This window comes from Lepidochelys olivacea (genome assembly GCF_965140295.1).
Source record: "Lepidochelys olivacea isolate rLepOli2 genome assembly, chromosome: 2".
Taxonomy (NCBI): Eukaryota; Metazoa; Chordata; order Testudines; family Cheloniidae; genus Lepidochelys; species Lepidochelys olivacea.
The window spans coordinates 257,125,577-257,149,049 of record NC_140412.1 but is presented as its reverse complement, the minus strand read 5'-3'; the positions used below and the strand labels follow the sequence as shown (position 1 = coordinate 257,149,049).

The window sequence follows — 23,473 nt, the reverse complement described above, 5'->3', positions numbered from 1 at the left end:
CTTATATGGACCTTCTTTTCTTTAGTATCTGAGTGCTTCACAGTCTTGAATGTATTTATCCTCACAACACCCCTATGAGGTAGGGAAGTACTATTATCCCCCCTTCACAGATAGGGAACTGAGGCCCTGATAGTCAAAGGGCTTGTCTACAGTTGAAAGGAGGGTTCCCTCATCACAGGAGGTAATCCACCTCCTTGAGAGGTGGTAGCTAGGTTGACAGAAGAATTCTTCAGTCTATACAGGGACATAGGTGGGTTTAACTATGCTGTTCAGAGGTGTGGATTTTTCAGACCCCTGAGTGACATAGTTATGCCGACCTAATTTTCTAGTGTAGGCAAAGCCGAAGTGACTTGCCCAAAGTCACACAGAAAACCTGTGGTAGAGCACATTTGAACTCAGCTCTCTTGAGTTCTAGGCTGGTACCCTAACCACTGGGCCACACTTTCTGTCTGAGGCCTGAGACCTTTGTACTTCGGAACAACCTACCCTCACCTCCCTTTGATCAAATTGTCTTTTTTTTAATTAATAACTTCTGTGGTACCTTCATGCCAGGAATCTGCCATCACCAAAGCTGAGAATGGTATTGAGAGTACTGGTAATATACCGCCAAGAATCATTAGATCGATCCTGCTACACTGTTTGTGACTAGACAACATAGCATGATAGGCCTGGTAGCACTGGTAAAGCATTACCAGTACTCCCAACACGATTAAAAACTAGTGGAAGGAAGCTCCAGAAAGAACTGACATCTTTAAGTGGTTTTGATCGTTCTTTGGTACTGGGGTAGAAGCAGGAGTAGATAAGGAGAAACGGAGAAGAGGATGACAGAAAAAAGAAAGAGGAAAGAGTTTGCAGCATCTCGGAGCTTTCTAATATTCTCAGGTCTGAGAAATACACATGGTGGTCCCTGGGCATTAAATATTCTTGACTGTTTCTTTTTTTTCCCCCCTTTCAGTCTGTGTCCGATTCTTCCCTTGCTGTTCAGTGGACACCACAACATTTGCAGGCAAAATTTGGTGGAGGCTGAGGAAAACCTGCTACAGAATAGTTGAGCACAACTGGTTCGAAACTTTCATCATATTCATGATCCTGCTAAGCAGCGGCACACTGGTAAATTTAGCATAATCTCTCATTAGGTTTAAAGTGTATGTGTATCTAAAGGAAGGAGATGATGGGCTAGTTACATTCCACTTCAGGAAAACTCACCCTTTGCTGCTTATTTCCCTAAAGATGGTTAGTTTGGGAATAAAACTTGTCTTATCCCTTGGTAAATTCACTGTCTTGTCTCAACATTTTACAAAGATATTAACTAAAAACTTAAGGCCAGACCCTTCCACTCTTCCTCCCATGCAGTAGTACTTTACTCCATGAGTAGTCCAATGGCAGCCAAACACCACATGAGTTAGGGGAGCTCAGAGATGGAGCAGTAATTGTGAAGATTGTCTTCCTCACGTGTCGGTTTCTTGAGGACCGGACTGTTGCATTCCGAAGGAATGTTGGGAGGTTGCCCATTGCTGGCTTTCACTAGCTCAGAGGGACATGAATCTCTTTCTTAATGCGTGCCCCAAATGTTCCTTAGAGTACGGGGTTCAGAAGCAGTCCAGGAAGGTCGGGCCCACCCTCCCTTTCTCTTATGCTGGCGGGGAAAGGGAGAGATCTGAAAATATTTTTTCTGTTGTAAAATGGGATTACCGTATGGAAAGGATTGAGAACTACACCTTTATTCCTTCCATACATGTGATATTACCAAACTCAATCAATTCTGGCTGGATGATTATTGCCCTGAGTTCTACTTTGGGATCCTCTGCCACAGAGGTTTCACCCCATACTCAAATTATCTTTTATGCAAAGTAGGATGAGAATCTTTGGCTGTTCTGAATGCTAGCATTCGACTTTTGGCTTATGTGTATTGGGCTGATGAACCGGTTTGCTACTGTATCTGGAACAATGATACAGCCTCTGTATACACGGACTGGGTTTGGAATTGATTACTGTACCATTCATTCATCCCCAATTTTTCTTTCCCTTTTGTGTTCCCCACAATCCACGTTCAGGTAAAAAAAGATCAGCACATTTGCAATTGTTCATTTAGGCCCTGATCCTGCAAGCACTTCTGCACATGGGTGACTTTACTCCTATGAGGAACACTACTGAAGTCAACGGGACTCCTTGCAGATGTAAAGTTAAGCATACGCAGATGTCTTTGCAGGATGGGGGCCTTATTTTGTTATTTAGAAACAACGTGCTAAAAGCTCTCCATTGCTAAACCAGTTCAAACACAAGAGAATATTGTAAATTTAGAATATAAAATATCAGTGTCCTACTGCTTAATATCTGGTTAATTTAAAAATATTTTCTCAGGGAAAAAAAGTTAAATTATGAGCAAAACCCTATGTGTTTATTTTATTTTTGCCATGCCTATTATTTCATATCTTCAATAGATGTTGAATGGGGTAGTAATAGTTTGCACTAGCTCTGTGCAGCATAGCGCTTTTTCCTTGGATCTCAAAACATTTCACAAATGTTAACTAAACCAATCAACAGGCCTGGGAAAGAAGTATTATTATCCCCAATGTACAGATATGTAAACTAGAAATAAGGGTTAACTAGCTTAGCCAAGGTCACATAGCCAGTCAGTGATAGGGTAAGGAATAAAATGAGAAATCACCCTAATTACCTGTCCCCTGCTCTATGCTCTATTCCTTAAAAAACATGGTCTCCTAGAGTGAAGGGGCCATATGATAATGCATTGATAACACTGGTGTAAAAACTCTTCTGACTTGATCAGATTGAATATACTGTTTGGACTGTGCTGGGGAAATCTGGAAAATGGTTTTGGAATGTTTTGTAATAAATTAACCCCCTAACAAGCTATTAATACTCAAAAAGCCTGTGTGGAGTTTATTTGAGAAGCCCCTTGAAGAAGAAGGAAACCGAGGCAGGGCACCTCAGGCCACGAGGGCATGCATGGGAGGCAGTCACTCAGTTACAAAGATTTTCAAAAGTGCATAAGGGATTTAGAAGCACAACTCCTGTTGCCACATCAATGCTTTTGAAAATCTCCCCCAAAATCAATTTGCTGTATAAAAATAAAGGGAAATGAATACAGCCTTCATGCCTAGGATTTCCTTCTATTTAACAGTCGGGTTATCCAGAAAAGATACCTGCATTGTGTAAATCCTAATATTTCTGCTTGGCTACCAAGATACAGTTTTAAGTGCATCTTCATCAAGAAGAATTGCCTACAGGAAAACAGATAGTTACTCATTACATTTAAAAATACAAAATATACATTTACTATGGCTTCTGGTATAAGTGACATCAAATCAAACAATACTGTAGACTTGCACTATAATATGAACATTTTCCACTGCAGTACTGCAGAGCAGTTGTAAAGCAATGCTTTGTACTTCCAGGCATTTGAAGATATTTACCTTGAAGAGAGAAAAAACATTAAAACCATGTTGGAATATGCTGACAAAATTTTCACTTACATCTTTGTCCTGGAGATGCTTCTGAAATGGGTGGCTTACGGCTTCAAGAAATATTTCACCAATGCCTGGTGTTGGCTTGACTTTCTAATTGTAGATGTAAGTATCACTTCTGAAATATTATGTTCGTTCTGTTGATTATGCACCATGCAGGAATGTAGATGAAGTTAGATGACATTCAAATTCATAGTGATGACTTAAGATGTTTACAAGCTGTTATGACTAACTGCTCCTTTCAATGTGAAACAATCAGCAGAAGTACTTATGTGAATTCATTTGCCATGGAGAAATCTCAGTGTAGCATAATAGCAAACATATTACTACATTTCCCTTTCTACTTTATTGGCATAAATAAAATGACCTTCATCTGTTAATGTTAACCAGGCTCCCTCTCTGTCCTGTTAGGTCTGCCAGTACTTGCACTTGTAAAATGACAGGCATCGTTCTGAGGGTAAGAAACAATCTTACATGAACCTAGATGTAAAATGCAAGGCTTGGTATGTCATTGAGCATCCTCTGGCAACCAGGGTGCCAAAATGAAAAGCAGCTTTGTATCATTACGCAGAGGTGTTACTGTGCTAATTTAAGTCACACTTCATTTTCAGTCATAAGAACTCACTCTGTCTCTTAGCATTTCCTATCTCATTCCACACTCCAGGCTCGCACCAGGTCTGGTTACCTCTGACTGTGCGGCACATGACCTCAGCCCACTAGGCTTTCAGCAGATTAGAGAAGCTATCCCCTGGCATGGTTTCCTAGGGAGGCTGCCAGAGGTACATAACAACATGTCCAGTACCATCTCCCAAGTATTTACCAGTGAAGGAGTCCAGGAGATGAAGGCATGAAAAGTTTTTTAGGACTGAAAGTGGCTTCTCCAGTTCAAAGTCTTACAAAAGAATCTGATTCCCTCATGCCTTCAGATATTGAAATTTGCCATTCTTAGTTTTCCTGACAGGGAAATCCTTAAAACTAGACAGCAAGGCCGAATAAAGGCAAGCCCACGCTACAAGAATGATAGATCCAGATTTTTACCCTTTCTTCCCGCCAAGTTCAGGGTCTTTGGGTGCTGGTACAGATAAGGACCAGCTGCAAACCATGTAGATCCCAAAGTACCAGAGTGCTTGGATGTGGGCTTTGAGCCCATATCTGGCAGCTGATGAACATGGGTGGTGAATTCACTAAAGACTAAATACACTGGGCCAAGGCTTCTGTTTTTTTACAGATGTGCAGGAATTTTTAATTAGATTGTATCAAAAATGGGTTAATTGTCACAATTATCTCCTTGGCGCTTTTACTAGCTTGACATATTTGAGTCTAAGGCTGATGAAGCTCTACACACATGTCATTTATTTACTTTTAACAAATGCTGTTTTTCCATTTTACACCAGAACCTTGTGTCTAGGGATAGCTGTAATTTCTTTGACTCCAATCCAAGAAAGCACTTCATTGGGCTACTCACATGTTTAATGTTATGAAGGTGCTTACATGCATTGCTTGATCAGGGCTTCCCAAGAGCTTTAATAAATTTCATCAAGTTCATTAAATTATACCTCTCTCTCTTCCTCCTATATATTCTGAGAAACCTCTTAAAGAGAATGCATTTATTTTTCACAGAATAGCTTCAATGACAGAGCAAGACATGGTTTAATGGTTTGACCACAAGATTAGTTTGACCACCAACTCCTGAGTTATAATCCTGAGAATGGCTCCCATCTGTGGATTTGGTCAAGTCACATAACATTTCTGCCTTGGTTTTGCCATCTGCGGAATGGGGATAACAGAAATTACCTATAATTCTTCATGGGCATTCAGAGGTTTAATTACAGAAGTCAATATTTGTAAAGTGCTTTGGAAAATAGGAAGTACCACATGAGTGCTGAGTATTATCACTACTATAAACACAGGGTCTTAGTAAGAAGAATTTCAATTTGCACACTGAATGCATTGGAACAATTTGGAGCTTTAATGCAGCTTCATTATAAACAGTTTCAAGTGAGTTTCACAGTTGTTATAAATATATACTTATTATAGTGTTACATGTGTAGCATTTAATTAATGCCAAAGGGAGTAAAACTGAGTGCCCAAGTCAAAATTCTGTCCTCCATGTGTAAACCTCTCATTTAATAAGAGTTACTTGTGAATCCAAAGTCAGCATCTGACCTAGAAAGTCTATGTACAGATCTCCCTTTGAATAATGGGGTTTGTACATATAACAGTATGTCACACTGAACAGTTACTCTCAAGTCTTTCTGGTGATCTAGACATTTTGGTGTCTTAAAATATATTTTAAGTTTTGCTTTTGCAAATCCATTTAGTTAACCAAAAATTGCCTCTTACTTGAGACAGTCAAGTTACTTAACTGACCCAAGGAAGTCACTTGTCTATAGAGTTCCCAGTTGGCAGCTTGTCCTCTTACCTCTTTCTGATCCCCAACTCATTTTCCAATGATGTTTATGACAGTCCTGCACTATTTTTTTGAAGGTTTTAACAAGATGCTCCTCTCCAACCTATATTGTTTACCCTCGCTGTATGACTCTGATTTTCCTATGCAATTTTTTCCTTTTAATTTTAATTTCTTCTGTCCTTTGAGAACCAAATCTACTGCCACTGAACTGAATTGGGGACTGAAAGGATGAATTAACTGTTCCAAAAAGAAATAGATGAGCCATTTGTCTGACTTTCTCAGTTGTACTTGTTATTCAGAATTAATCACTTAATTCTTGATTTCCCAATTGCTCATAAGCAGTTTATTGTTAATATTCAAAATTCAAGCTGTGCTGGCTGATTTTTTCATTGGAGATGTCAGTCACATGGTATCATCTGTGTTTTCTGGTTGTACTAATGTAACTCTTACAATCAATTTTCCAATACTTACACAACCAGTTCAGAATTTTCTTTCAGCAAATATTCACTGATATTCATTTAAAATTCTATTTCTACAAACATTTCTGCTAGGAAATTAGCTCACTAGAATCTAAATATAAGAACAAAAAGGGGATGTATATCATGTCCCATTCATTATTTAAGCAAATATTTGTGGAATGTTTTTGAGGTACTTATTCAGCTCTGTGACAGACCTTTGACACTGATTTGTGCCCGTGGAAGAGCAATGACTGTCTCATAATTATGGATTAGTAATTTTGGATCTAGATTCTGGATATCAAAGCCTGGATACCAAAAATTCTACATTAATCCATATACTTGAGGCTATTTTTGCCAGATATAGAATCCTGAAGGGTGATCTCTGATAATGGGCCTCAAAACATCTCAAAGGAGTGTGCCAATTTAACAAATAAAAAAATTAAAAAGGGTTTTAAAACACATTGCAATACAATAAGACCATGTTAACAGCATAGCAACAGATTTGTTGGGGAAAATGACCAAAAAGCACACTCAGTAGGACTGGTGGGAAGGAACTTTCCAGGAGTCTACTTAAATACTGGATACACCTACATCGTTTGCAAGTGTTCTACTAAAGACAAATCTAATGCAGTCAATTTACAGTGAACATGGATTTCTGTGTGCAGATGCTGCAGGATGATGGCCAGTGTAAACTCACAGTTGTTCTCAACTAGGAATATATTCAGAGATTGTAAAAGGTCTGAAGCTTGAATAGGTGTGAATATCATTTTCATTTGCACCAGTTAGAAACAGTGTTAATGCGCAATTACCCTTGTTCGGATGTATATACATACACTCACACAAAGAATAGCCATTTATACAAACAAAAACTTAGAATCATAGAACAGTAGGAATGGAAGGGACCTCAAGAGATCATCTAGTCCAGCATCCCTTACTGAGGCTGGAGCACATACACCTAGACCATCCTTGACAACTGGTTGTCTAACATGTTCTTAAAAACCTCCAATGATAGGGATTCTGTAATTTCCCTTTGAAGCCTGTTCCAATGCTTAACTATCTTTATAATTAGAAAGTTTTTTTTAATATCTAAAATATCCAGTATCCAGTGCTGCAGATTAAGCCCATTACTTCTTGTCCTACCTTCAGTGGATGTGGAGAACAGCTGATCAATGTCCTCTTTATAACAGCCCTTAATAAATATATTTGACGGCTATCAGGTCCCTCCTCAGTCTTCTTTTCCCAAGATTAAACATTCCCAGTCTTTTTAACCTTTCCTCATAGGTCAGGTTTTCTACACCTTGTATCCTTTTTCTTGCTCTCCTCTGCACTCATTCCAGTTTGTCCATATCTTTCTTAAAGTGTGGCACCCAGAACTGGACACAGTACTCCAGCAGAGGCCTCACCACTGCAGAGTAGAGCAGACAGTTACCTCCAAGACGTATGACATATGACACTCCTATTAATACATCAGAGAATAGCCTTTTTTTGCAACTTCATCACATTGCTGGCTCACATTCAATTTGTGATTCCCTATAACCCCCAGATCCTTTTCAGCAGTACTACTGCATAGCCAGTTATTACCCATTTTGTAGATGTTCATTTGATTTTTTTTTCTTCCCAAGTGTAGTACTTTGCACTTGCCTTCATTGAATTCCATTTTGTTGATTTCAAACCAATTCTCCAATTTGTCAAGGTCATTTTGAATTCTAATCCTCTCTTCGAAAGTGCTAGCAACCCCTCCCAGGGTGATATCATCCACAAGTTTTAAAACCATATGTTCCACTCTATTATGCAAGTCATTAAAACTGGACACAGGACAAACTCCTGCAGGACCCCACTGGATATATCCTCCCAGTTTGACAGCAAACCATTGATAACTACTCTTTAAGTATGGTCTTTCAACCAGATGTGCGTCCACCATATAGTAATTGCATCTTGACCACATTTTCCTAGTGTTCTTATAGGAATGTCATGTGGGACTGTGTCAAAAGCCTTAATGAAATCAAGAAATGTGACATCCACTCGGCCAGTAACCCTATCAAAAGAAAGAAATTAGATTGGTTTGGCATGACTTGTTTTCAACAAATCCATGTTTGCTATTACTTATAACTCTTTTATCCTCTAGGCTTTTACAAATTGATTAATAATTTGTTCCAGCATCTTTCCAGGTATAGAAGTTAGGTACTATATTTGTCCTTCTCCAGGCCTCTGGGACCTCACCCATCCTCCATGAATTATCAAAGATAATATCAGATAGTTCCTTAAGTACTCTAGGATATATTACATCAGGCCCTGCTGATTTGAGTACATCTAATTTATCGAAATATTCGTGTTCAAACATAGCAGATTAATAAAGGAGCATGAACATGGCCAAAGCTAGGAACTGTGTGGAATTCAAATAAACGTTTGTGAATGGTTTTTTTGAGGGTGTTTGCCCAGCTCTGTATGTAGGCATCCAGAAACAGCTGAAGATACAACAAAACCCAATGCTGTGAATTTTTACTGGAGCAGGTATACTCCATCAACCATGTATGTTTTTGTAGTGCTTGATGTTCCTTTCAGTTGTTTTCACCAATCTAGTAACATTATCTCAGTCTTACCTAGTTTGAGTTTCAGCCAGCTAGCTCTAATCCATAATCCAAGTTTTATTGACACTGCATATGCCATTCCATTCCACTAGCAGATTCACACAAAAAAATGACAGTCTAGAGACTGGTGTCATTCAAATACTTAGGGAACTTCAATCAATAACTTCCTCACTAATGAGACCCCAATGGATCTATGCACACATTGTACAAGGAGGGAACAGAACAGTACCCTAGAGAACCTTTCATGAGAGACTTTTTGGAAAAGATGAATAATTGCCCTAATCTATCTCTGGGAATGCCCAAAAAAAAAGAAATAGTCACTTTTTCAACTTCTGTAAACATCTGCAGTGCACTCAACAAATCCACATAGTCAATGGTATCTATCTGTGTCAGCTTATTATATCAGCACAAGCAAATAATCTTCATCCATCTCCAGAAGATCATCAACCAGTCATCACCAATGCAGCTTCTGTAATATCATCATCATCATCCTGGCAAATCCCAAAAGACATGGTCTCCTTGCAGATTGAGAACCACCTAGATCTCTAGCTAGGTCATTAAGGTGGTCTGGCTGGATATTCAGTTTATGTCCATAACTGGCAATCTTAACACACCACCGAAGATTTTGGCACCCACATGATCACCAGCTCTGTGGCGGCAATCATTGTGGAATTTGCTGGTTTTCCATTCTAATAATATATCCATACCAAGAAAGCCACCAAAACCAAACATGCTGATGGAGGCAATTGCTGGGTTTGGCTTTAAATATCCTCATTTCTGATCTTGTCCTGCCACTTGATATGGAGCAGCTGATGGAGATAACAAGAATCGAAAACATCAGTACGATGTTCTTCTGCTTTCATCAGTGCCCACAGTTAACTTCTGTGTAATAGAGTTGGTATAACTGCCGTTCTATAGATTTGCAGCTTTGTAGCAAGCTTGATGTTGCAACATCCCCATAAAGGCTGCTGAAGTACGGTCTGTGTCACTGCCCATACATCTGATGGTTGCCACCTGCTCGATGTCTGGCCCAGACAGGGTAATACTGATCTGGTTGTAACCTAGAGGTTGCTTGATGGTAATGACCAGGGACTGAGTTTCATCTGGATTAAACACCAGACCATTGTGTACTACTTCTTACCCAACTAGATCGGCCATCAGGTTCAGCCTTTCACCAGGCTGAGCCAACAAGACAGTTCCATCAGCTTATTCAAGATCTTGAAGCAAAATGGTGTTCAGCTCAACATCACCGATGGCTGCCTCCTCAACCTTATCCATTAACTAATTAATGATGGTGACAGAATCTAGCCTTGCCAAACTCCTGGGGAGATAGGAAACCATGCCATGTGTTTGCCATTGGCTCAGGCGCAACTTTCCATTCCATTATAGAGCTCTTTTTTCAATGACATTATCTCCCCAGGTACACTGAATCGCCTCATCAGATCCCACAAACTTTCTCAATGCACTGAATCAGAGGTCAGGCTAAATTTTATAACAAGTGTTGTGCATGGCTTATTAAATTCAGTCATCTTTTCACAAAGCTGTTTCAAACTGAAGATCTGGTTGACAGTGGAACAACCAGATCTAAAGCTGCACTGAGTTATCCCAACATGTGCCACAAAGTTCATTACTGATTCGAGGTGTTAACACAGAAGTGAAGACTTTCCCGGGACTGACAACAGCCTAACACCTCTATTGTCTGCCTTATCGGCCTTTTTGAACAGAAGCAGAACAACACCTTAATAATGTCATTGTGGGTGATAGTAGTGCGCTAAGTGGTCTGGCAGAGCCTATGCAGCCACAGTGCAATGATACTTTCACCTATCTTCAGCAACTCAGATGTGATGTTATAAATCCCTGGTGCCATCCCTGACTTCAGCTTATGGACTGCAATCTGGATCTTTTCTTGGTTGAAGGAAGATGGCTATACCAAACTTCCTGCCTCTCTTCAGATGAAAATGGGACTGCAGACAGCAGACACTGCTGAACTTGAGATGAACCATCAGCTTCTGCTGACAAAAGTGCACCTCTGACTTTGATCAAAGCCGTGAATGGGCCGAAATTAGCCCAATTCAACCAAAAAGCTCTTATTATAACGAAGCAATCAAATTGCTTTCTGTTCTGAACTGTGTAAAGTCATCAAAGCGTTAAAAGACTGAAGTCTTACTCCGTTTGTCATCTGGTGAAGGGTGGCATTGTTTCAGGTCATCAGTGCTGACCACTGCCAGCTCAGTGCTTCCTCAGCCCTTCAAACGTCATCCATGGAGATGCTCACTGAAGTTGGAGCTCAGAAAAAGGTGAGGCTACAATCTGGGTTTTCAACGACATGTTTGTCAAGAGCAAAAGCAAAGGCTGAATGGGTTTGACTTCAGAATGTCATCAAGTCATTGTGTAAGAAAATGAAAGAATCCTGATGGTTGACTCAGGCAGCCAGTTTAGAACCAGCTTCCACCAGGCGTGATCTCCACACCCTTTATTCAGCTTTGCGATGTTGACTGGGAAATGTGGCACCAGCTTCTTCATTAAAGAGTCCAAATGGCAGCAGCATCCAGAGCCTGCAGGATCAGTTGTATCAATGGGAAGCTCATTCCAAGACATTCGTCAGTTGTCCACTGCTGTGTTTTATGCCCTGGCTTAAAACAAATTGAGTGTAGACAAAGATGTCTTTCTCCACAAATTTCTGTCTGAGACAAGTTTCAGAGTGGTAGCTGTGTTAGTCTGTATCAGCAAAAAGAACAAGGAGTACTTGTGGCATTAGTTAAGGTGAGCTATTATCAGCAGGAGAAAAAAAACACACAAAAAATCTTTGTAGTGATGATCAGAATGGCCCATTTCCAACAGTTGACAAGAAGGTGTGAGTAACAGTAGGGGGGAAAAATAAGCATGGGGAAATAGTTTTACTTTGTGTAATGACCCATCCACTCCCAATCTTTATTCAAGCCTAATTTCATGGTGTCCAGTTTGCAAATTAATTCCAATTCAGCAATTTCTCGTTGGAGTCTGTTTTTGAAGTTTTTTTTGTTGTAGTATTGCCACTTTTAGGCCTGTAATCGAGTGACCAGGGAGATTGAAGTGTTCTCCAACTGGTTTTTGAATGTTATAATTCTTGACATCTGATTTGTGTTCATTTATTTTTTTACATAGAGACTGTCTGGTTTGGCCAATGTACATGGCAGAGGGGCATTGATGGTTATTACTACAAAAGGTTTTTTTGTTTTTTTTTCTCCTGCTGATAATAGCTCACCTTAACTGATCATTCTCATTATAGTGGGTATGGCAACACCCATTTTTTCATGTTCTCTGTGTGTGTGTGTGTGTATGTATATATATATATATATATCTTACTACTGTATTTTCTATTGCATGCATCTGATGAAGTGGGTTTTAGCCCACGAATGCTTATGCTCAAATAAATTTGTTAGTCTCTAAGGTGCCAGATATACACCTTGTTCTTTTTTTCTGAGACAAGTGATAGTTGGAGAGACTGCCTCAGTCAGAGATGAATGAATGGGAAGGAGATTAAAGGTAATCTCAGTGTGGGTCCAAAACTAAATAAATACTTTGCCTCAGTTTTCAGTAAGGATGATAATATGGACCAAGGGCATGAAGGCAGGTTGGTTATTGGAAATGAATGTACAGAAATGGAAATTACCACATCTGAGGTGGAAAAAAAAATCTTAGAGTTTAATGTACTCACATCAGGGGGACAGGATAATTTCCATCCCAGAATACTGGAAAACTGGCACATGAAATTGCTAGTCCAGTAGCAAGGATTTAATATATGTATTTATTTGGGGGTAGTACCTTATAACTAGAGGATAGATAATGTTGTATCTATATTTAAGACTGAGTAGGGTAGTGATCCAGCAATTACAAACCTGTTAGTTTAACCTCAGTATTATGCAAGACTTTGGAACAAATTGTGAAGGGGAGATGTAATGCAACATGGATTTACCAAAGGTATATTATGCCAGACTAACCTCATTTTCTCCTTTGAAAAAATAAGTGATTTTTTTAGGTAAGGGGAAGCAGTAGATCTAATATACTTGGACTTGAGGAAAGCATTTGACACTGTGCCACATGGGAAATTATTACTTAAATTAAGGAAGATGGGGGATCAATACAAGAATTGTGGATAAGGAACTGGCTAAAAGGGAGAAGGCAATGGGTTGTGCTAAAAGGTGAATTATCGGAATGGGAGGTGACTAGTGGAGTTTCTGAAGGATTGGTTTTGGGACCAATCTTACTCAGTTATTTTTATTAATGACTTGGCACAAAAAGTAGCAGCCCGCTAATGAAATTTGCTGATGACACAAAGTTGGGAGGCATCGTCAATAAGATCTGGCTAACCTTGAAGACCTGAGTAACAGAAATGGGATGAAATTCAATAGTACATAATTTAAGGCCATGCACTTAGAGTCTAATCATAAGAATTCCTGCTATAAGCAGGGGACTCATGCGTTGGAAGCAACGGAGGAGAGAAACCCTGGTGTGTTGTTCGATCATGGGATGTTGATGAGCTACCAATGTGATGTAACGGAAAAAGGCAAATGCCTTTTTGATTTCAGAATGTCATCAAGTCATTGTGTAAGAAAGATAAGGAATCCTAAGATACCTAGGATGTATCAGGCATTTCCAGTAGAGACAGAGAAGTATTAATGCCATTGTACAAGGCACTGGTAAGTCCCCATATGGAATATGGTATACAATTCTGGTCACCCATGTTCAAGAAAGATGAGTTTAAACTAGATCTGGTGTAGAAAAGAGGATGATTAGGAGAATGGAAGGTCTGTCTTTTGAGAAGAGACTGGAAAAGCTTGGCTTGTTTAGCCTAGCCAAAAGAAGGCTGAGAGGGGATATGATTGGGCTCTGTAAACACATTTAGGGAACAGTCAGAAAGGGGTTTATTTTTCCTCCAATGTATTCTGAGGTGTGTGTGGGGGGTTTGTTTTGTTTTTTGCTCTCCTTCCTCTGAAGCATCAAAGATGGGCACATCTGGAGATGGGACACTGAATGGAGCGGGCTAGTGTTCTGAGGTGGCACTGAGTGTTCTGTCTCTCATGAGCTTAGGTGGCTGGTTCTTGCTCACATGTTTAGGGTCCAACTCTTTGTCATATGTGAGGTTGGGAAGGAATTTCCCCCCAGGTCAGATTGGCAGTGACCTTGAAAGTTTTTCACCTTCCTCTGCAGCATGAGGTGTAGGTCACTTGCCAGGATTATCAGGCTATATCTCAATCGTTTCTCTGCCACTGCGAGGGCCTCAGGCATTGGTGTACCTCGGTTCCTCCTATTCTTTTTTTGTGGCACATAATACTTTAGTCTCTTGTGGGCTGTAACACTTTGGTCTAATTTGGATTGTTGGGTTTACTGTGCGGATGCTGGGTGGTAGTGGTGGTGGTTGCCTGTGGTATAGAGGAGGTCGAACTAGAAGATCTGGTGGTCCCTTCTGGCCTTCAACTCTATGACTCTATAACTACATTTTCTTGAGCAAGTGTCTAAATATCACCTTCTCAAGAAAAACTGGCATCTTGTTCTTTTCCTTCTAGAGGTATTGACAGTCATCTGCAACATAGGTCCCAACACTTCCTACCTAGTATGCAAAAAAAAGAGATCTAATGCACAGGTCTTGACCCATACATCTTCCCTTGTCCCTCTGACTGTCACCTACTGAAACTCTAGAAGAGAAGATTGTGTTTGTCCCACCCCCACTTCTCAGAGAACCTGTTCTGCTACTATAGCACCAGATATTGCTCAGAACTGGAGTGAACTACAAAATGGTTTGAAAACCCTATAAAGAGAAAGAGACTTGACTCTGTTGCCAGATGCTAACCAGCAAGATTACTCAGGCTGTCAGCTACTCAGATAGGGTCCACTAGTTGGGATTTTGTAGTTGCTCTTGTGGAAGTGAAATAATGTTTTACTATGTCTCCTGGCCAGCAAATTGTATCAGGAGGATTATCCCACTTCTTTGTGAATGGAGATGTAACAGAATGTGCTGTTGCCATTGGCTGTGATCAGATTTGCTTGTACTTAGAGACTTGTATTCCTTTGGGGACAACTTCCTGTGTATTAGTTTGAGAGCTGCTCACAGGTGTTCAGTCACTAAGTGAAGCATCATTTTCCACAGAGTGCTGAAATCAGATACAAAGCATGACTTTCCCAATTAGTTTGTTGGAAATGCTCTGTTCTAAGATTTCTACATTAAACTTAGAAGGAATGTCTGACTGCTTGCATTAAAAATCTAACAATCCTCGGTTTTGAGATTAGCAATTTGAAACTAGCAAATCTTGCTACTCGGCAATCCCCAGATCAAGAACTGAATTGAATTGTGCCCTTGTGTTTGATTGTTTTTAAGTGACAAGTAAAAACTTATCTGAGGTAAATATTGATGGCTTGTGATTACTTTAATTTTCTACATTTGTATTCCCTGTTGATTAGTGAGGTGATTTCTGTTTGCTTTGCTAGTAATTGCACAATCTGCTGTAATCAGTTGTTCCCAAAAAGCAGTAAAACCCTGTTTGTATTGTTTGGAAAATATCTAAAAATCATGTGCTGAATTTCATCTCACCTTTGTTATGAAAAGCACACAAGAACAGTGTGATGACAATGCAGGGAGCTGAAGAAAAAAAATAGACCTTTTCCTAATCTGATGGCCTGAATAAAGACTGGGGGTGGTGGGGTCATTACAAAACCTAAACCTAATTTCCCCAATACTAATTTCCTCCTACTATTACTCACACCTTCTTGTCAACTGCCTGAAATGGGCCACTCTCATTACCAGTTCAAAAGTTATTTTTCCTCCCTTGCTATCCTGCTGTCAATTGAATTGTCTCGTTAGACTGAGCTCACACTTGGTAAGGCAATTCACATCTTTTCATGTATTTATACCTGCTTCTGTATTTTCCACTCCATGCATCTGATGAAGTGGGTTGTAGCCCACGAAAGCTTATGCCCAAATAAATTTATTCGTCTCTAAGGTGCCACAAGGACTCCTCATTGTTTTTGCTAACACAGACTAACACGGCTACCACTCTGAAACCTGCACTTTTAAGGTGTGTTAACAGGTTAAGGTGAAACCTAGACTCCCCCTCAACTTGCTAACTCATGTGAAAACTACAGACTGCCTTCTCTTCACCAGGATTTTACCTGTTAGTTTCCACATGTTAACTAACGTGGTAAGAACACATTTCTTTTACTAGTGAAGGCACCACGAGGTGCATCAGCAAGTGAACGAAACAGACAAACGGTGGGTTGGGAGGATAGTAAAACAATCAGTGGCAGAAGGCACAGTTCCCCATGGACTTGCCAATCTTAGTGAACTGTGGGACCTAGTTTCAATGACTTTTTAATAAGTATTCCTTATTTAAAAGAAAATGCCCCTCACATGGGCATGCAGACTTTCTGCTGTTTGAATGCACAAATGCCTAATCTTGCAGCTGATCAGTTGATGGGATGATCGTTGAACGTAATGGAAGTTCCTTATACCAGTTAAATTCACCCAGAAACAAAGGGCCAGCATGAGACCTGTGCAGCACTTAGAACCTATTTTCAGGGATAAAGTGGGATTGAAGCAGGTCTGACAAGTTTAATGCACTGGGCATGACACCCACACATTTGGCAGCCCTGCTAGAATCCTGTGCATCCCACAGGGATTGAGCAGAATTATCCTACAATTACTCCTCGCGGCCATCAGAGATGCTCTGACACTGAGCACCAGCACAGGGGCAGGGGCAGTCAGAGCATCTCTCCACTGCTCTCAGCGTTCACCTTGCTGGTTCCCAGTCAGCATAAAACTGGTGGCATGGAAGAGAAAGAGGAATCGGTGGGCTGCACAAGTGACTCCCTGGCTGGGAGGTACAGAGAAAAGCCAGGGGAGGGAGTGCAGGAAGGGGGCAGGGTTAGGATGGAGGTGGGGGCAGGGACAAGCTGTGGTGGCACCAGGGGAGCAAGGACATTTGGCGGTGACCAGGTATGAGGATGTGAACAAAAGGGAGCAGGCTGTAGCAATAGGGTTGGGGGCAGAATAATGGAGCCTACTCCAGGCCTCACCCAGTATCCAAATCTGCCACTGCCCATCCCTGGGTACCTCAGGCTCTCTTGTCATTTCCTCTGCCCTCTCCTTGAACAAGCCCCCAGACCTCTTCCTCCTCAGTTAGTCCCTGAATCCCTCAATAGCATGTTCTCTAGGCTCTACCGTCACCCCGATGGTATCCACCCCCTCCTGTGGGGAGGGATAGATAGGTTTCTGCCTCCCCCATGCCTGTCTTGCTGCTAATGGGCAGCCTGAGGAGGAAATAAGTGACCTCACTGGTGAGACATATCACACAGGGAGTGGCACAAAACTTGGCAACTGTGCCTGTGTACTACATAGGCCTTGAGCTGGCCCACCGCACGGGTGAATTTCACCAATGGAATGGCCACAGTGTCAGACTTGCAGGTGGTTTGCACTAGAGAAAGCAAAAGTGAGGGTCAAAAGACACAATAAAGTCAATATTCCATCCTTGTTTGTTCTGCATTGTGACTTCTTTTGAGATGCATTTCTTGGCAGAAGCGTAGAAACAGTATTCTCATATTTGCCATGCAAAAATAGAGTGTTCCGTGAGGTTTATTTGAATGTAACAAAATATTACATATAATGTACCTGATTATATAGGTGGCAGACACATTTTGGGACCACTCAGTGCTGAACAAATTCACCCTCAGAACTGGCATATCCAATACTCTAGAATCTTAACACATAACTCAAAATTTTAGAGACTTTGCCTAAGAGTAGGTGATTTTCTACATGGGAGGCTTATGTTTCCCATATCAACCTTAGAAATTCTAAGTTAAAAAAAAAAGAGGAAAACTAACATGATACATAGATTGAGAAAACATGCAATTTCGGAGCCTTCTCATGTGAAAACTTCCCCATTTGACTAATCTTATCTCTTCTTACATCGTGCCATGTGTAAAGTAAATTAGGATCCTGCTGGAGTTAAGTGTTCCCAAGAGATGCCCAGGACCCTCAACTCCCACTAGTTTCAATGGAAATTCAGTGTGCTCAGCATATTCTAAATTTGAGTCCCCAGACTGTAAACTCCCCAAATAAGTGGTTGTCTGTATTCTCTCAGCAATCACACTGCATACTTCTGGCACTCTAATACTGTATTCAAATTTGAAATAATAATAAAGAATACCTCCTCCTTCTCCTGACAACAGTGCTCAGTTCCAATGAGATTGCCAGGGAATTAATTGGTCCATTTTCCTGCAGATCTTTTTTGAAAAATATCTTTGTTTTTTTAAAGTTAAGCCACGCTTTGGAAATCAAGCTTGTTACTGTACTGACAATAACTTACACGTGAGAACATTCTTCAACTGTAAGCTATGTCCAGATGTGAAATCAGACTTTCTGAATCAGCTTCTCTCCCTATTTCACAGGTGCCAACCACTATAAAACTCACAGGGATTGCAGAGATGTCATCTAAGAAAGTATCTGACCCTGTGTGTCAATGTTTGGCAGATCAGGAGGTGCCACATGGTTCTAGAAATTGCCTCATATTCTTCCTCTCCCCATGTGGAGTTGGTTGTGTGTGGTAACAAGATGTGTTTGAAAGAGAGAGGGTAGATTTGAGGGGGCTGACAACATATCTGAAAATGTTTATTTGGGAAAACTGCAAATTGATAAGATGGCTGAGCTCTTCCCAATCTAGCAGTGTGTGATCTCACAGTGAAAGACCATTAGGCTTGCCCTCAGAAATTAGCTGAGCTTTGATTTTTGATTCCCAGCCATCTGCCTTGGGAATTCACTGGAGCTGTTAGAAAAGCCTGAACAGGTGTAAAGGAAGTGACAGAGATTAAGAGAACAGATAGATGTAAGGACCGTCTTCTGAAAAACAGTAGGAAGCAATTAGAGTGCAGAAATGATTTATTTAAAAGCATTTAAACCAACAGGAGTGACATATGCTATTTACAAGGCTGTCCTCTCAAAAGGAAACATTCCCTTGACAAGTGCACCAATGATAAATAGTGAAGCAACTGAGGACATGGAATATTAATACGAAAGCTTCCTGGCCTTGGTTTGAGTATTATGGGGGGAAATGAAAACAGCACAAGTAAAAGTGTTTTGGGGGGGGGAAAACCCATCCACACTCCTAATTTGTTGAATTGCTTCATTTAAAATGTTTTGGATCTGATTTTTGAGAAGTGGTCTCTGATTTTACAAATAATTGTGGACAAAAAATTCTATCTAGGTACTCGCATGGCCCATAACATTGTAATATCGGTAAATACCTTAAAATCAGGAATGAATTTCTCTTCACAACAGCCTGTCTGTTAGGGAAATCATTTATTTATTTATGTTGCTGTAGTGCCTAGGATCTCCAGTCATGGACCAGGACCCTGCTATGCTAGGTTCTGTACAAATTTTTTTTAAAGTAACTGCCCCACAGAGCTTAGAGTCTAAATATTTTACTGACAAGGAGGTAAGGCACAGAGAGATGGCAATTTGTTCAAGGAAATCTGTAGTAGAGTTGGCAATTGAATCTAGACCGCCAGAGTTCCCATCTAATGCTGTATAACTACAAGACTACTTTTCCTCCTTTGTGTCCTTAATTGAAAGCACTTAGATATCTAATTAGCTGATTTGCATCTTGCAAGCAAGTAGCTAGATGTCTAAGTGGTATGAATTGTACTTCCAGAATCTGAAGGTAGGTTGATGCCTTTTAAAAAAAATAAGGTATAATGGAATTAATGCTCATTAAGGAGGGTTGTTGGACATCAGTACATATTTAAGCCTATTGGAGACCATAAAGTCTTAACCTTTTTTGTTACTGTTTTAATAAGTTAGTGCTTTAAAATATTTGACTATTTTTGGGCTGGTCAAATACACAACACTACATATGAAATATCCAGCAGAACCAGGGCTAGAACCCACTTCTTCATGCTTCTGGTCTGGTATGGCTTTAACCAGACTATTGTTTCTTTCTTGGGGCTCAAGTATCCATGATGGTGACTTGGTGAGTGCTTTCTGTGAGGCACTAAGTACCCCCAACCACCATTGACTTCAGCTGGGGTTCAACATTAGCTCACAGTATTGGGCTCTGTGTTACATAGGCACACTAACATGAAACTGCTGGCCTTGAAGAGAATGAAGATGAACACTAGAAACTTAGATGGTGTCTTTGGAATGATATAGATCTAGAAGTTTTTGAAGGTGCAGGTACCACTCTCTGATTTCTAGTAGCAAAATACACAACTTACTGATGAATTTATTTAAACTGATCTTGTATATCACAGATTTCATTAGCCCCATTAAGAGCAGGAATTGGGGACTACAATAAAAAGCAAGATATAGCTGTTACCAACAGCTTCATTTTCTGCTGAGGAGCAAAACAAATAATATGAAAAGGTCTGGGAGGTATTCTACTCTGAATATCAAAATGGGACATGGCTCTTCTTGTACATAAAAACATGGTGTTTTATTTTTTAAAAAGGCTAGTCTGTGCAACTCTTATCCATGCTCGTGAGCATTTAGGAACAAGAGCATTGCAGTCAGTGAGACTACTCAGGTGAAAAAGTACCCAGACTAGTTACCATGCTCCCTTTGGAAATCCCTAACTCCATTCTTTTTAAACATTTGAATAATAGCATCAGTGGATTCAAATGGCAGAAAATACACCTCTGGTTGCATAAGAATGCGCTATGTGTCCCAAGAAAGGAAGCAGTCATCACATCATCTAATCCTAAAATATGAGGTTGGCCGTTGTGCAGAGTATTGCAGACACATACAAATCTCCAGGACATGCATGCTGAGGGCCTGACAAGCCCACTGAAATGAATGAAAAGACTTCCATTGTCTTCAGTGGGTTTTATATCAGACCTGGGATACCATAGAGGCAGAATTGTTAATAATGCCTAGACTAATCTCCACACCAGTGTGGTACTGTTCACTGGGATTACTCAAAGTCCATGCTTTGGCCTACCACTTGGGGTTAATCTGGACAAAAATAAATAAAAAAAGCAAGTATACCACTTGGACTCTCATTTTCAATACCACTGGACTGTTATGCTTTACTCCAGTGGCTCTCAACCTTTCCAGACTACTGTACCCCTTTAAGGAGTCTGATTTGTCTTGCGTACCTCCACGTTTCACCTCTCCTAAAAATTACTTGCTTACAAAATCAGACAGAAAATACAAAAGAGTCACAGCACAGTATTGTTGAAAAATTGCTGACTTACTCATTTTTACCATATATTATAAAATAAATAGATTGGAATATAAATATTGTACTTACATTTCAGTGTATAGTATATAGAGCAGTATAAACAAGTCATTGTCTGTATGAAAATTTAGTTTGTACTGACTTTGTTAGTGCTTTTTATGTAGCTGGTGTAAAACCAGGCAAAGATCTAGATGACTTGATGTACCCTCAGGGGTATGTGTACCCCTGGTTGAGAACCACTGCTTTTCTCAAACTAGAAAATTGATTCTAGTTCTTAAAAGGGCAGGTCTAGTGAACCTATGTAAATTATTTTGAGGTAATACATTTTTAGGTCCTTGAGGGTGGCTTACAAAACAGAGATGTGGTCCTCTGTTCCAATACATACAAATCTACTAGTTAACTCAGATGACCTCAGTGAGACATCATTCTATAAAATTTCCCATTCAAATCACTGGGGTGCAGGAAGATTTCATGACCAGAAATGATGTGTATGTATATTACTAATATGTTACTAAAAATATCCAGTTGTCTGTGTACATAGGAAAGGGAGCTAAACATTGGAAGGCAGATCCTCAGCTGCTGTAAACTGTCATGGGAAAAGACATAGTATGTGATCACGTAATTAAAGACTGTATCATCAAGCATATATACAAGGGGGAGAAATTATGGTTGCACCAGACCATTGGCTTTTACTGCCCATGGATTCAGAGGAGCCCACCACAGCATCACCTGATGCGCTCAGGTGCTGCCCTTCCCCACCCATAGCAACTCCTCACCCTGCCCCCTCCGCAGCCCTACCAAACATGGGGCCTCAGGATCTCCCCCTTTCCCCCAAGAATCCATTTCCCCACCCATCACACAAGATCTCCCCCTTCCTTTGAAACTCCCCTTCCCCTCCCAATCCCCTCAAAATCCTCTCGCCCTGTCTCAGCAAACCTTTCTAGGAAGTGCTGCTTAGAAGCCAGCACCTCCTGCTAGGACTGAAGAATCTAACTCCACCTTCCAGGCAGGAAGCAAGGATGCAGGCAGGCCCTTCCCCTGCGACACCCTGCCCCCTTTCTGGCCCTGGTGCTGCCAGACGTGGGGCTTCATCTGCTGAGCTGGGTAGGTTTGTGGGTAGCTAAGAAAATTAAACTAGGGGGTGGGGCTGAGCTCCCTCTAGCATAGGCAGTGGTGGCTATGACTTATGTTGTAAATAATGGTGGGTAAAGCTGCCTATTTGTGCAGTTGTGGAATATAGACAGCACCTACATAAAGTACCACTGTATGATTTGGGGGTTTTGTTTTTAATTTATCTATTAATTCGCTTTAAAAATCCTTTGGATTTTTTTCCTTTTGTAATATACCCCAGTTTAAAAGTAAGTCATTTTGTATGTTGCAGATTCTTTTTCCCCACCTTCCATCTGTCTTATCTATAAAGACTGTAAACTCTTTGAGGCAGGGTCTGCCTTTGACTCTGCATATGTGGAGCACCAAACACAATGGGGCCCTAATCTTCATTGGGCACTACTGGGACATAAATAAATAAGAAATGGAATCTGTCATCTAAAGAACATTGCACCATCCTCTTTAAATATTGGATTTTAAATCCATGACACTGAATCACTGAAATATTCTTTATTTAATTAACTCCTAGACAATGAATACTTGCCAGCTAAATATTAATTATTACCAGACTCTAAAGCTGATTTACAAATTAAAATGTTTATCTCACCAGAAGCAGTTTAGCAATAACTTTAAACATTTATTAATCAGGCTAGTTTCTTTTCAGAGTTCATTACCAATATTTTAGCTCTGTTTAATTCATCAATCATTCTTGCTGCTGCCCGGGAAAAAATGCATATATTCTATAAAGGGACAGTCTGGATACATGTTGCTAGTTCTGCTAAGCCATATAGATGACAAGAAGCCTGCCTATAAAATATTTTGCATGGACCTGACAATCTCTGGGGCTGTCTGGGGTGGCCACTTTAAGTGGTTAATCTAGACACAAGATTCTGAAGCTAGTTTTTCTTGGGCACAACATTGAGAGAACCGGAAATGAAAGTATTAGTAAATCAATTTTGATGGAGCAGTGATGGGACTAGTTTGGCTGTGTCTTTCCTGATTCCAGGAGGCTTAGACCGCCGCCAGAGCCAACATCTGAAACCCGTTTCCTTTCAGTTTGAGTTATATCATCCCGCTTGGCAGGGGCAATCTGGATACATAAACCTGTCCATGGCCAATAAAAGTGAGGAGCAGATGGAACAAACTTCCCTAAATACCAAGATTCGAGGGATTTCTACAATACCCACCTTCCCTCAGCAACATGAAAGAAGCCAAGGTTGGG

The 23,473-nt window shown here is 40.4% G+C and overlaps 1 protein-coding gene across 1 annotated transcript in view; it reads left to right on the top strand.

Moving 5' to 3' along the window:
* LOC311515404 (sodium channel protein type 5 subunit alpha-like) overlaps nucleotides 1-23,473 on the top strand; it is a 319,354-nt gene that overhangs the window by 250,562 nt on the left and 45,319 nt on the right. The window contains exons 20-21 of the mRNA XM_084618414.1: nucleotides 956-1,110; nucleotides 3,417-3,590. Coding sequence (XP_084474540.1) covers nucleotides 956-1,110; nucleotides 3,417-3,590 — 329 coding nt within the window. The remainder of the gene's footprint in view (nucleotides 1-955; nucleotides 1,111-3,416; nucleotides 3,591-23,473) is intronic.